The 15,116-nt window shown below is 47.0% G+C and overlaps 1 protein-coding gene and 1 long non-coding RNA gene across 4 annotated transcripts in view; one reads left to right on the top strand and one right to left on the bottom strand.

Moving 5' to 3' along the window:
• LOC119178215 (RNA-binding motif, single-stranded-interacting protein 1) overlaps window positions 1-6,190 on the top strand; it is a 300,933-nt gene extending 294,743 nt beyond the window's left edge. For 2 of the 3 annotated variants that reach the window (XM_037429409.2, XM_037429407.2), the window contains exons 10-11: window positions 4,777-4,862; window positions 4,922-6,190. In XM_037429409.2, the coding sequence (XP_037285306.1) occupies window positions 4,777-4,842 (66 nt within the window). In that variant the 3' untranslated portion in view covers window positions 4,843-4,862; window positions 4,922-6,190. The remainder of the gene's footprint in view (window positions 1-4,776; window positions 4,863-4,921) is intronic. The other variant, XM_037429408.2, reaches the window with a different exon arrangement.
• The window catches only part of LOC142778146 (uncharacterized), a 39,406-nt gene extending 24,628 nt beyond the window's left edge, over window positions 1-14,778 (bottom strand). Inside the window, exon 1 of the long non-coding RNA XR_012888410.1 lies at window positions 14,432-14,778. This is a non-coding gene — a long non-coding RNA (uncharacterized LOC142778146). The remainder of the gene's footprint in view (window positions 1-14,431) is intronic.
• Between the last annotated feature and the right edge of the window lie 338 nt (window positions 14,779-15,116).

Below are 15,116 nucleotides of genomic sequence, written 5' to 3'. Positions count from 1 at the left end.
CGAGCTCTATGTAGGTCAGTGTCTGTGGAGGGAGGCGCGTGTCCCGTTGTGCAGAGGTGACTCGGGCGTTGTGTAAGAAGTTCTGTTGCGGGCAAGTGTAGACGGAGCGTACTGGTCGAACAGTCTATGAGGGCAGAATGCGCGGACAGGAAGTTGAGGCCTAAGATTACGTCGTGGTGGCATTTATCAAGGACGGTGAAGAGTACAACGGTGTGTCGATCCGCAATGCTCACACGAGCGGAGCACATTCCAACGATAGATGCTATTCCACCATCCGCAACACGAACGAACTGAGTGGTCGCAGGTGTGAGAACCTTCTTGAGCTTGCGGCGAAAATCACTCGTCATCACGGAAAGTTGGGCGCCCGTGTCGACAAGAGCAGTGACATGTACGCCGTGTACTTGTACGTCTATGAGGTTCCGTTTTGTCGGTATCGACAAAAGAGGATTTTCGGTCAGTCCGAGCGATGCAGCCCCACCTCTGGGGGCTGCAACGCTTAGTTTTCCGTCGGAGAACCTCGTGGGAAGGCAGGGGAAGATGGTCGGCGGGGCTGTGGAGGACGAGACTGGCGACGCTGGGGGGATGGAGAGCGGGAGTAGCGGTGTTGAGAAGCAGGTTCTTGGACAAAATGGTCGCGGCTGGTCTCATGGCGATAGGCAGGACGTGCATAGAAGGGACGAGAGGACGGTTGTGCAGGAGGACCCCAGCGACTTCTGCAATGGCGAGAAATGGGCCCGATTCTGTGACACGAGAAGCTTATCGGCTTGTCATCGTGTGTTCGCCATGCGGACGGATTACGGAACGTTGAGGGAGAGCCGGTCGGGAAGGGATGTGCAGGCGTGTATCGGGGCTGGTAGTCGGTGCGGGGAGGCGTTGAGATAGAGTGAATTCCCAAGCTGGCGATTTCCTGCCTGACGACTGCTTGAATGAGAGGCAACGTAATTGGCGGAGAGTGGTCAGGGCACGTTGGTCCCACCTTAGCTGGAGCCGCCGCTTCAAGCTCCCGCCTGACGATTCGCGTCAAGTTGTCACAGGTGTCTGATGGATGATATGTGTTGAGACACGAGGACGTCGCAGTGGTGTTCGGGAGGCGCTGGAACTGATGGGAGATGCGTCTGCTTTTAGCTTGTTGGAACCGGCAGCATTCTTGAATGATCGCATCAACAGATGACACATTGTTGAATACCAACAAGTTGAACGCATCGTCGGCGATACCCTTTAGGATATGGGCAACTTTTTCAGGTTCAGACATATTTTCGTCAGCTTGGCGGCATAGTGAAAGGACAGCCTGAATATAACCGATGTGGGGCTCCGTGGAAGATTGTGCGCGAGTCGACAACTCATTTTTCGCAGCTTCACAACGACCAGAGATGTTGCCAAAAAGCTCACGGATCTTTGCCTTGAAGCTGTCCCAGCTTGTTATGTCATGCTCGTGGTTATCAAACCAAACACGAGGGGTTCCGTCGAGATAAAAGATGACGTTTGCGAGCATAAGAGTGGGATCCCACCTGTAAGTGGCGTTGACGCGTCGTAGAGGCGTAGCCACTGGTCGACGTCGGAACCCTTGCTGCCCAAGAACACGATGGGGTCTTTGAGCGCGGGAAGCGTCATGAAAGTTGTTGCGGGCGCTGGGTTGACAGGTCGGGCAGAAGGGGGAGCGACCGGAGAGGATGTAGCCGAGTCTTGAGTGGTCATGTTGTTAGCCACGAGGGAGCGTCCGCTTCGAAGTTCCGTGGCGAGGACGGGGATCGCACAGCTTTACCAAATATGTTACGGGAAGGAGACTGACTCAGAGGGGTAGTCACCGATCACCGATGTATTTACAGCCGGTTAGGCGAGCAGCGCCAGCCACACAGATTAGCTCGTGCCACTCTATCTGCTTCGTCTTCTTCAGCTCCATGCACTGGCACGGAGCAATATGTTGTGTGAAGCTATGCTATATATATTGTTACTGACATAGGTCGTCGTAATAAAATGTACAATTGCATTGATTCTGCATAATTCTGAAATTCAACTAGCTCAAATCATTGTTCACAAAATTTTATATTTTATATATTTATAAACTTAGCCATAAAAAGTATGATAGCTCCACAGTTTGATTCCTTAAGAATTCAACGGTATAAATTTTTTAAAAATCGGCTCATAAGAACATGAAGAAGTTCCTTAAGGCTAGTCACGACTAGGCTGGCAAGAAATGTGAAGCTGGGAAAATCTCATTTGAAGTTTAGAAACTCATTGCAGAAATTTTTAAAAGGAATCATTAACAGTAAATTTGATTTACATGTTTTCTATTTGTTTCTCAAGGCACGTAGGATATGCCAAGTGTTTTTTTTCTCCCTCTCTTATCATTTGGTTTGATCGGGTCTAAACCACTAAGAACATCACCACTCGGCGCAAGCCGCCCCGCAATGTTTTGCAAACTTTGAGATTGTGTCAAATTGTTCTGCTAAGATTATGCACAAGTCATGTTGCTGCTGCATTTTCATGGAAGTGAAAGGCCAAAACGAAACCGCGTTGGCAACAGCCTCTTGTCTAGACACAGTGTCATTGCTATTACATAATGGTGACGAACTACGAGTTCTTATAAGATGCATTCGTGTGTGGCTGAGCTGTGCGTGTTGTAATTTGTTGGCTTGTGAAACGCAACTAGTGATGTCCACTGTTATTATGAATGTAGACGTCAAGTGAAAGTAATTGTGCACAGCAAAAACAGCTGTGTCACACCCATATTTGTGTGCAAGCTTGTGAATTCGAGTGCCACAAAGGCTGGAGATCAGCTTTATGTCGACCAGGAAGTCTCCACGAATACAAAACGGGAAAATATCTTTTAGGAGGGCTGAAGCTACTTTGTGTGGATATAGCTTGACTAGGCAACGACCCCGGGTACGTACACGCACGATCGAGGTGTATGTAGAAGAAAATGAGCTTCCAGGAGAATAAATTTTCTATTCTAAGAAGACAACCTGTCTCACTCTCTACTTTTCCCGTTGTCAACCTAGGGGAACGCAAGTTCATATTTTGTATTCGTGAATATTTGGCTGACATTTGATTAGAGTAAGTGCAGCTTTTCTTTCGGACAAAATGTGAAAGTCGTTGTAAAATGCGGGGTCTGCGTAAAACTGCGTCGTACAACCAAAGTTTTTAATAAATTACTTCTATGGGGATTTCGCTGTGACCGAACTGATTCATCGCAAAATGCAAGTCATCGCGAAACTGAGTGATGTATAATTGAAGTTCCACTGTACACATTAATAGGCTATGCAGAGAAACTGGAACTAATACCTATCCTAGTCAAGTTCGATCCTAGGCCCTAGGGGCCTTTTGGTGGCTACTGTCATGCCCTCCCCCAGTAGTTGAACTTTCTTGCTGTTCATGATACCACCATCAAAACTACAAGTGTTACCGTCGTCAAAAGTCCTGGAAGAATTGTTGCAGTCATCATTGTCGTCCCGCGTCCGCTTTACGATCCACTTGTCGACATCTAAATCCAGAGATTGCCAAGTGGACGGTAGCCACCCTGTGAAGAAGGTAAAGAGTAGCAGGTGCCCTGGGAACCGCTGTCCCGAGGTGCCGCAAGCCTGGAGAGCGTCTCTCGGTGTTTACCATGAACGACGCTGCCTTGAGGAAACCTAACGTTGCCACCTTTAGATCCGGGTTAACCAAGCCCTCGCCGCAAGAGTGGCGCTGTCTTCTTCGAATTTTCTTCGTCGCTCACCACAGGACAAAGCTACTTTATGTTTCGGGGGGGGGGGGGGGGGGGGGTTTGGTCACATTTCGGTTTGCTTGCCATGAACGTTGATGAATGTGTCGTGTGTGCTCACCATCAAGGTCTCGTGCGCCTCGCACTCTCTCACTCATGACAATGTCTCCGCTTTGCTCAGTTTTATAGTGCCTATTGACTCGGTGGTTGATGCTCGTGCGTTCAGCTTTTAAAAATAATGGGCGGCTGTGCGTAGATTCAAAAATCAGTTTCACCGCATGGGCAAAGCTATGATGCAAATGCGACAAAAGTGAGCTACATAGGTGAGATTAAATGATTCATGGAAAGAATACGCAGAAACGATGTCAGGAATATCGAAGTTCAATGCAGCGCCCTTGCAGAGCATCGTGAGAAGCACGACCTTCAGATTGACTTCTTAGGTGCTTCTGTCATAGAAACAAAAAGAATCTGGAAAGGAGGCTCTTGCTGAGTACTGGCATATACAGCGCACATCGGCGAACGGAAACCGGTCCCTGGGAACAATGCCTGTCATTTACATGCACGGCCTCCGAAAAGTGATGAAAAGAGAAAGACGAAGCCTGGGACAAGGCATGTCGACGCTTCCCTGGTAATTTCAATCACCCCTGAGGTAGGGACCAAGCCGGTCTCAAGATGTCGGGTTTGCTCCAAGATTGTGCCTGGAAGTAATTCAGCTTCCCTAACAAATACGAAGTGATGCTTAACTTTTTTTGATCTGGTCTCACGTAGATTTTAGTGAACTCTTTTAGATCTGGTCTCGCGTAGATCTGCAAAATGCCGGGGCAAGAGAATACCGCCGCTCTAGGGAGAACAATTTTCGCACAGTCTCTTTGCAACAGGAGTGCAGCACGTATACACATATGCAAGCCGCCGCGAATGGTTAGTGAGTAAGCATCTTTTTCCTTGATGCGCTACAATAATGAATGCAAGTGTTATATTCCTTTATGAACGGAAATCTTTTCAGCATCTTGTAGGTGTGGGTTTAATATTTAAGGCTTTCGTTCAGCCCTCGGACATTTTAGCAATTGTGTGCGCAGGACCCGTCAAATGGGGGCCTGGGCAATGGAGAGGATACGACCCCGTACCAGGGGTACCCTAAGTGAGCGCAGTATGTGACAGGCAGGTGAGCTTTCAGTGGCTGTGTTCATCCCAGTGGTTCATCTTTTTTCCTTTCCCTTGCAGAGATCTGACTGAATTGTGTCCCAGCCAGCAAAGGGGATGGTGTGCTGTGTCACCCATGGGGAGTTTTCACCATCGGCCAATCAAAAAAAAAAAAAGCGCAGGACTTGCACTCTTTTCCCTTTCCTGTTTTTTTATCCTCATTCTTCAGAAGCGGATGACTCCCCCCTTCTTAGCAGTGCGCTGTTGTGACGAGACGGGGCCTGAATGTGATGCCGCTCGGTAGTTTTCCTTCCCCGTCTGCCATGTGCAACAGGAAGGCCTGTAAATAGTGTGCGCCAGAGAGAGGATTCAATCCCTCTTTTTTGATACACATACATACACACACACACACACACACCCAGCAGTAGCGGCAGAGCAGCGAGGGTAGTGGGGCGGCCTCCAGGTGGCGCCTCGTTGGTGCTCTTACTCCCACCCTGGCGGTGTTTCTTTGCTCTCATTCCATTTGGTCCTCGCAGAGGTGCAGAACCAAGGAGGGCATATTTTTCTAAGGTTTTTTACGAGGCACCCTTGAAGGCTCCCCTTTCTTGACAAGTATTAATACACGACGCTGTGCCAAAAAGCATATTAAACACTCTGGAAAGCAGCAGCGCACACAACGAAGTGCCTGCGCCAATGGGTGCTGGGCGCGGAGGAGACTACAGTAAGGCGCTTCTCGTGGGATGCCTTCTTTCGAGCAGCCATGCTATATTCGCCGAGGGGCATTTCTCTCCTTGTCACAGTGTGGCGCACCTGGAGCGGACACACCGTTGTCGCAGTGCCTTCCACACGTTAGTTGCATGTCTACTTATATGAGGGCGCCGCCAGGGTTCTCTTTTATTTGCTTTTTACACGCTGTTTTTGAAAAGCCAGAAGAATGCACACAGTTTTGGAACCCCTTTTCAGGGTCCCCTACTCGTCACACATTCCGCCCTCTTTTGACCCTCCTCAAGCAGCAGCAGCTGTGGAACAAGTGGCCCCCTATGCAACAACAGCGTGACATTCCATGGGGACCCGGTTCGCGGCCGTCTTCCTCGGGCGGGACTTGCTGGTCCCGTGTGTGCTTGCGTGTGCGTGTGTGTGCGTGAGAGACCGACTCGTTGAACTGCTCCTTTTTCCTCACGTGACGGACAGCTTGAACCAGTGGAGCCGCCAGCTGCTCACCATGGTCGCCCATTGAGAGGCCTCGTTTTTGCAAGCCCCGGCTGGGCGTCGTCCCCTTTTTTTATGATGCCTGCTTTCCCCTCTTCCCCCTCCCTCCAAAAGAAATAAAGTTTTTTTTCCCCCATCAAAGCTGTCTTGTAGATTCACTATGAGCATAGTGGCGCAGCCACTGGATGAGAGCGTCAAGCTGCTTTCTATAGGAGAGCGCATGTCGGCCGTAGGGTCAATTGCTGCCGCTGCAGCACGACAGGGCGGGGACAAGAGGGACGGGAAAAACGAGTGTCGGCGGCTCCCTCGAGGCAGCAGCCGCAGCCAATTAGCTGGTGTTTGTCACAACAGTTACCCACTCACTTGTTCTAATCAGCATTTTTTTTAAATCTCTTTCATCGCAGCGATGACATATCGCGTATTTAGTAGACTATGTGGTGCTATCTAGTTTAAAAAGCCAAGTGATTTTTCCTGTGTGTGCCGAGCACCTGACTTTTTTTTTTTTTCAGAACCAGCTTCTTGCTTTGAGGGCTGAAAGAAATATCCACAATGCGAGTGGCTGAATGATATAGCATTGAATGCGTGACAAAGTCGTTCAATTATGAAGATCTCTTAAACTAACATATTTTGATTTTCGTGACGTTTATTCAGCACATTCGCATTTTCTCAGCCGGAATGCTTGACAATTAATTTTTTGGACACTTGACAATAGATGCTCATAGTTTTTATATGCTGAAACATTTCAAAGAAAAATCATTTGAATATGTTTCATGTTATTTAGTACACGCTAGTGTGCAGAAAAGTAATTGGGCTTCTTACGTTGAACAAAAGTGGTTTCTACAAACATAGTGACGTGCTCCTCGTAACTTTATAAAGAGGCTGCGAAGTATACATCATTAGAAGTGACATTCAAATTTCTTGATAGTTCTTACTAGGCAGGGCAACACACACACACACACATATAGAGAGAGATTGAGCAAATTAATCATGACTCGCACGTGCCTGTAAATAAGACCCTGCATAAGCATTCATTATTTGGAATTTTGGTCGTTTGTGCTTATTGCGGGTGGGGCCCTGCAAGCGACGGTGGCTGGTAGGCGGGGTCCTATATACAGGTACGCGCGAGTTGCGCTTAATTCGCGCAACTGCGTCGATAAAGCAGCCTTCCACGCGTATATAGCTGTAGCATATCCGACATACACCGATTAGCCAGCCTTGGGACGTTTATTCGTCACATGTACACGAGTCCGAACAATATGTCTTGTGCTGACACAGCTAGGGGAAGCGTAGCGTCCCTGTCTCGTGGCACGCGGTCGACGCGGCACGATCAGTTGTGGAAAAAAAAGGGGGGGGGGCAGCGCACCGTCTGCTGCGACTCTATTCAGTTTTTCCCATCGTCCCTAATACTGAGACGCGATCTCTTAATTGCCCAGCTGTGCACACAACAAGAGAACGTGCGGTTTATTGCGTTAATTACGTCGCACACACACTCGCGGACAAGTTGATCGCACTCGCCAAATGCACGGCAGACGACGCGTTGATTCTCTAACTCTGAGACACGATCTGCTAATTGCACAGCAGCGCACACAGCAAAAAAACGCGCCCCTACGTCTGCAAGGCACGGTTCATTCCGTCAAATAAAATGGCCAGCGTCGCTCATGCACTCGCAAAATGCACCGCGGATGACACCAAACTCTCCCGAGGCAGCCACAACTACACAGCAAATTTCCATACCAAATTTGGCGGCAGTCTGGCAACACTGACCATCTAAGTCTGGCAACAACTTATGCAACGCCAAACAGAACCCTGCCGGGATGCAATGTTGTCCACGAACCATCAGTACCAGCGGAATGCATTGTAAGTTGGATGGAGCATGTCGCATTGTCTATCAGGCCAACTTCTGTGACAGAAGTAGGCATAGATAGATGGATGGATTAATATGGCTGTAACCTTTAGATCGGGTGGTGGTTAACGCCACCAAGCCGTAACACTTAGTGAACAAGAAACTAGAGTTATTTTTTCCCCTTAAAATAGTGAGGTTGAGGACTGGTACTTTGCAGTGAAGGGTTTAATTTTTACTCGTGCCTTGACTTTAGCAACCAATCAGATAACCTCCTTCTAGTTAATTCTACCCGCTTTAAGTCTATTTTGCCCTCCCTGTCCCTAAACCCCAGTGCTTTGAAAAACTCTGCACCATCATCATGAACTACAGGGTGAAGCCCTTAACAGAACATCATCAAGTGTTCAGCAGTTCCTTCTTCCTTTCCACATGCACTGCATACCGTGTCTACCCCTTCATGTTTGGCCCGGTATGTCTTGGTTCGCAATACTCCCGTCCTGGTCTCAAACAGTAGAAAACTACCTTGAGTATTATCATAGATCCTTTCCTTGAAAATTTCCTGCTTAAAAGTTCGATAGATCTCTAGTGCGGACTTCCTAATCATGCCAATTCTCCACATATCTGTCTCAGCTTCCTTCACCTTCTTCTTAACCGATAATTCTTTTTGGTTTGGCCCCCTGCTGTTTTCTAAGCATTTACAACTCAATTTTCTGGTTCGCTTCCTCTACTTTGTATCGACATTCTTCATGTACAAGTAGCTGAAAACCTTCCTAGCCCAATGCTCCTCTCTCATGCTAGCTTCCCTGCCCTGAAATAATGTCCATCCCATATCACTTTGTACTCCCCGATTTTGTGTATTCCTGTGAGGTCCTAAAGCAAGCCTACCAATTCCACGTTGCTTAATTTCTAATGTTGCTTGAACTTCTGATCTCATGCACAAGACCGAATTGCCGAACGTCAGACCAGGAACCATGACCCCTTTCCATATTCCTCTCACAACATCATAGCTATTGTAGTTCCGCAGTGCTCTGTCACCGCTGCATTCCCGTTACCTTTAGTCGTCACGTATATTTCGCGTTCCCTTAGGTACTCGGCCCATTGCTTAGTTATACGCCCAGATATTTGTTTTTATCTGTTCTCGCTAGCGTGACCTCCTGTATTCTAAGCTCGCTACGTTCATTATCATTAAAAATCATGACTGCTGATTTTTCCTTACTGAATCTGAAATATAACCTAGGCATGAATGAATGGATGGATAGATGTGGCTCTACCCTTTAAATTGGGCGGCTGCTAACGCCACCTAGCCGTAATACTTAGTTAACTAACCACTAGATTTATCTTTTTTTCCCTTTAAATAGTGAAGTTCAGGACTGGTACTGAAGTGAAGCGTTTCATTTTCACTCGTGCATTGACTTTAGCCACCAATCAGATAACCTTATTCTAGTTAATTCTACCCGCCTGAAGTATATTTTGCCTTCCCTGACCCTAAACCCCAGTGCTTTGAAAAACTCTGCGCCATCATCCTGAACTATACGGTGAAGCCCTTCACAGAACATTATCAAGTGTTCGGCAGTTTCCTCCTTCCCTCCACATGCACTGCATACCGTGTCTACCTCTTCGTATTTGGCTCGATGTGTCTTGGTTCGCAATACTCCCGTCCTGGCCTCAAACAGTAATGAACTACCCCGTATATTATCAGTGATCATTTCCTTGGCAATTTCCTGCTTAAAAATTTGATACATCTCAAGTGCGGAATTCTTAATTATGCCAATTCTTCACATGTCAGTCTCCAATAGGGTGTCTAGAATTCTAGCCATCCTAGTCTCCGTTTCCTTCACTTTCTTCTTAACCGATAGTTCTTTTTGGTTTGGCCACCTGCTGTTCTTTAACTATTTACCAGTCAAATTCATAGTTCGCTTCCTCCATTTTGTATGAACATTCTTCATGTACAAGTAGCTGAAAACCTTCCTAGCCCAACGCTCCTCCCCCATTTCTCTCAATCGCTTCTCAAATTTTATCTTGCTGCTAGCTTCCCTGCCCTCAAATGGCATGGATGGATGAATGTGACTGTACCCTTTAGATCGGGCGCCGGCTAACGCCACCTAGCCGTAATACTTAGTGCACTAACCATTAGACTTATCTTTTTTTTTCCCTTTAAATAGTGAGGTTGAGGATTCGTACTTTGCAGTGAAGGGTTTAAATTTTCACTCGTGCCTTGACTTTAGCCACCAATCAGATAACCTACTTCTAGTTAAGTCTACCCGCTTAAAGTCTATTTTGCCCTCTCTGTTTCTAAACCCCAGTGCTTTTAAAAACTCTGCGCCATCATCCTGAACTATAGGGTGAAGCCCTTTACAAAACATTATCAAGTGTTTGCCAGTTTCTTCTTCCTCTCCACACGCACCGCATACTGTGTCTACCCCTTCGTATTTGGCCCGATATGTCTTGGTTCGCACTACGCTCGTCCTTCCCTCAAACAGTAGAGAACTACCCCGAGTATTATCATAGATCCTTTCCTGGGCGATTTCCTGCTTAAAAGTTCAATAGATCTCTAGTGCGGACTTCTTAATCATGCCAATTCTCCACATGTCAGTCTCCATTTCCTCCACTTTCTTCTTAACCGATAGTTCTTTTTGGTTTGGCCACCTGCTGTTTTCTAAGTATTTATCAGTCAATTTCCTGGTTCGCTTCCTCCATTTTGTATAGACATTCTTCATGTACAAGAAGCTGAAAACCTTCCTAGCCCAACGCTCCTCTCCCATTTCTCTCAATCGCTTGTCGAATTTTATCTTGCTGCTAGCTTCTCTGCCCTCAAATGATGTCCATCCCATATCACCATGCACTCCCTAATTTGGTGTATTCCCGTGAGCTCCTAAAGCAAGCCTACCTATTCCACGTTGCATAATTTCTAATCTTTCTTGAACTTCTGATCTCATGCACAAGACCGCATTGCCGAACGTCAGCCCAGGAACCATGACCCCTTTCCACATTCCTCTCACAATATCATACCTATTGTAATTCCACAGTGCCCCATCTTTCATCAATGCTGCATTCCTGTTACCTTTAGTCGTCACGTATATTTCGTGTTCCCTTAGGTACTCGGTCCCAATGCTTATCCATACGCCCAGATATTTCTATTTATTTGTTATCTCTAGTGTGACCTCTTGTATTCTAAGCTCACTACCTTTGTTATCATTAAAAATTATGACTGCTGATTTTTCCTTACTGAATTTAAAATGTAACCTATCTCCCTCAATACTCCAGATGTCCATCAATCTCTGCAAACCTTCCTTGTTGTTGGCCATTAGCACTAGATCATCTGCGTACAATAATGCTGGTAGTGCCTGATCAATGATTTTTCCTTGTTTGACTAAAGAGAGGTTGAAGCCAAGTCCACTTGCCTCTAATTAGGCCTCTAATCCTTGCAGGTACATCATGAATAACAAGGGTGACAGTGGACACCCCTGCCTAAGTCCCCGTTTCACCTCTGTGGGCTTGGATACCTGTTTTTCCCACTTATAACTACCTTCTTACTTTTATATATTTCCTTTGAAAGATTAGTGACTCCATCTTCCACACCCAGTGTGTCTAGTATTACCCACAACTCCTCTTGAACCACGCTATCGTGCACATCCTTCATATCCAAAAATGCTAGCCACAGGGGCTTGAGTTCCTTTTCTGCTATTTCGATGCACTGCGTCAGTTAGAACAGATTCTTCCAACCTCCTGTGTTTCCGAAACCCATTCTACAGTTTTCCCAGCACCCCCTCATACTCTATCCATGCCTGCAGTCTTTCCTTTATAATCTGCATAGCCAGCCTGTAGACCACTGATGTCACTGTAATAAAATGGTAGTTGTTTATGTCAGCTTTGTCCCCCTTTCCTTTATAGTTCATGCTCATCCTGCTAAGATTCTATCCATCAGGGACTTTACCATCGATTATTGTTCTGCTCACAGCCTCTCTCAAAGTCTGTTTAGACTTCGGACCCAATGTCTTTATCAGCATAGCTGGAATGCCATCTGGGCCTGTTGATGTACTACTTGAAACCCTCTTCTCAGCCCTTTCCCACTCTCGTTGTGAAAATGGAGCCATTGTGCCACTTGATCCATCCCTGTCTATTGGGGTGCATAAGGCACTTCTTTGTTGAAATTTTTCTGTCACCCTTGTTCTTATATATTCAATAGCTTCCTCCCCTTCTATCCTAGCACTTTGAGCTGTAGCTATAAACCTCTGCTCTAGGTTTGTTTCATTCTTAGGGATGGTTCTAAAATTTTGCAGCTGCCTTTCTGTCCTTTTTATGTACTTCTGCCAGCCACTGAGCACCCTTTCCTCTAATCTTTTAATTGATCAGAAGGGATGCTTCCCTTCTAGAGCTTAGAAAAATTTACCATTTTCTTTCAACATCATCTGTCTGTTCACCCCGTTGCTTAGCATATCTGTGTTCCCTAGAGGCTTCCTGACGTTTTGCTATGGCTCTCTTATTTTCCTCATCCCAGCAACTCTTGGGCTTATGTCTTCTTTTCCGAGGTGACTTGTCACGTGCTTTAGCAAGCTCCAGCCCAAGCAGTCTAATTTGATTTGCGTATGTCCACACATTTTTAGTATCCTCAGTGATTACTTTCTCAATTTGTTTAGTAGCAATTTCTATTGGCCTTTCTGAATGAAATTTTTCCTGTAGTTGCTCATCTTTTCTCTTTCCCACTTTCGCTGCTCTTCCAAAACCTAGCTTGATACGTTTGTCATCACTGCCCAGACTTCTGGAGCCACCTTCATCTATGTGCATTTCCCTGAGCTTATCATACATCCTGTGTGACATCAGTGCGTAATCTATCGTTGACTACCTCCCATGTTATTTGCCCTTCACACTCCTCGGTACTGTTGCAAATAATCAAATCATGCCTTTCACACATATCCATGATCATTTTGCCTATTGAGTCAGTATACCCATCTATATCTTCTATGTGTGCATTCATATCTCCTAGTATAATTATGTCGCACTCTCCTCCTAACTCCTGAATGTCATTTAATATACACTTTACCATTGCCTGGTTTTCCTCTCTGGCCTTTGCTCCCGTCCACAAGTACACGAAACCAAGGAGTGTCATTTGCCCTGCCACTTTCCCTTTTAGCCATAAATGTTCCTTGCATCCCTGCTTGACTCTTTGCCAACCAATACTCTTATGTATAAATGCACCAATTCCACCCCCCATTTTGGCTGCCTTCTGTTCTATTGCAATATTCTCATACGTAGTCCGGATTGCAGGGTGATTACTTCAGGTCCCGAGGATGCGTCTCCACAACCCCATATACCAACAACTCCTCCTGTCTCAACTGCTCGTCTATCTCTTCCCACTTTAACCTATTCCTGCCACCCTGCATGTTAATATATCCTACATCTGACTTAGCTCGGCCCTTGTGCTTACGTCGATTTCTTCTCTCACGTACTTCGTGTGGCCTGAATATTTGTGCCCCTTTAGGTCCGTCTTTGGCTACACTGTTGGCCTCAGGGCTCTGGGTCCCCCTAAAAAAGCTATGGCTTGGCGACCCATTCTGTTACCGACCCTCTTGCCCGTCGCACCACTGTAGTGAATGCCATCCTGTGAGCGCCGGGCTCGTACATGTCTTGGTTAACTTCCATTACGCTGTATCCGAGTTGCCGGTTCAAACTCTTGATCACACAATTGGCCTTGACTACCCTTCTTTCAATCCCACAAGGCTGCCCCCAGACCTCTGAAACTGTGCATATGGTCACAGGCACACTCCCAGAGGCTTCTCGGAGCTTTCCGCATCCCATCCTCTAGCTTTCTCTGAAGGTTCTGATCCTTGCCCTTCAACACATCATTGAGCCCAGCATGAATAATCACTAGATTTTCGCCCTCCATGCTGTTTTTTACAACCTCCTGAGCTTTGGCCAGTGCATCCACTATGTTCTTTCCTGACTGTGCCTCCACCCTGACTCCCCCATCTTCCTTCACTGTCTTGAAGACGCCATCCCTAACCCTGGCCACATTAGAGTCCCCCACCACTAAGACCCTTCTACGCTCCAATAGCTGGCTTCCTGTTTGTGATGTCGCCCCTTTTTGCTTCACCTGTTTCTCTCTCTGCCGTCTGTCCTGTGTTTCTGCCCTGCTTGAAGATTGCTGCGCCACCGAGCTGTACGTTCTCGGAGCCTCCGTGCTGTGGCGAGACACTACAGCCCCCTGACCTCCCTTCTCGCCTGTTCGTCCCTGCCTGTCACCTTCTCCGCGAACCCACGCCTTCCGTCTCACTCGGCTCGGGGCCGAGACAAAGCGCCATTAGCTCCTTTACCCGCTGCTCTAGCTTGGTCCGCCCTTCCCGTTCTTTTCGAAGGTAGCCTTTCATTTGCTCTAATAGGCTGGCGGTAGCCTCCTCCCGCTCACGCGATGCTCCGAGCTGTTTTTGGAGTTCTGTCCTCTGCTCCCGTTCCGCCCTAAGCTCCCCCTGAAGCCCCTTGATGCTAGCCTCCATGCGTTGCACGGCCGCCTTCAGTGGCTCGCACAGCCTACACACGAAACTCACCTTCTGCGCGTCGGTCAAACTCATGAATACTGTCTCATCTAAGTAGCACCAGCGCTTGCATTCTTCGCACTGCACCAGCTCACTCTCGCTCGTGGTTTTCCTAGCCTCCATCTGCTGGATGGATGGATGGATGTGGTTATACCCTTTAGATCGGGGCGGTGGCTAGCGCACGAAGCCGTAATACTTAATGAACCAAAAACTAGATTTATTTTTTTTCCTTAAAAAGTAAGGTTGATGATTCGTACTTTGCACTGAAGGGTGTAGTTTTCATGCGTGCCTTGACTATAGCCACCAAGCAGACAACCTCCTTCTAGTTAATTTTACCCGCTTAAAGTCTATTTTGCCCTCAATGTCCCTAAACCCCAGTGCTTCGAAACACTCTGCGCCATCATCCTGAACTATAGGGTGAAGCCCTTTACAAAACATTATCAAGTGTTTCACAGTTTCTTCTTCCTCTCCCCACGCACTGCATACCGTGTTTGTCTACCCCGTCGTATTTCGCCGGATATGTCTTGGTTCGCAGTACTCCTGTCCTGGCCTCAAACAGTAGAGAAATACCCTGAGTATTATCATAGATCCTTTCCTTGCCAATTTCCTGCTTAAACGTTCGATAGACCTCTAGTGCGGACTTCTTAATCATGTTAATTCTCCACATAACGGTCTCAGCTTCCTTCACCTTCTTCTT

This window comes from Rhipicephalus microplus, chromosome 1 (assembly GCF_043290135.1).
Source record: "Rhipicephalus microplus isolate Deutch F79 chromosome 1, USDA_Rmic, whole genome shotgun sequence".
NCBI lineage: Eukaryota > Metazoa > Arthropoda > Arachnida > Ixodida > Ixodidae > Rhipicephalus > Rhipicephalus microplus.
Note: the sequence above shows the minus strand (reverse complement) of the source record. Positions and strands in the feature narration are given on the sequence as shown.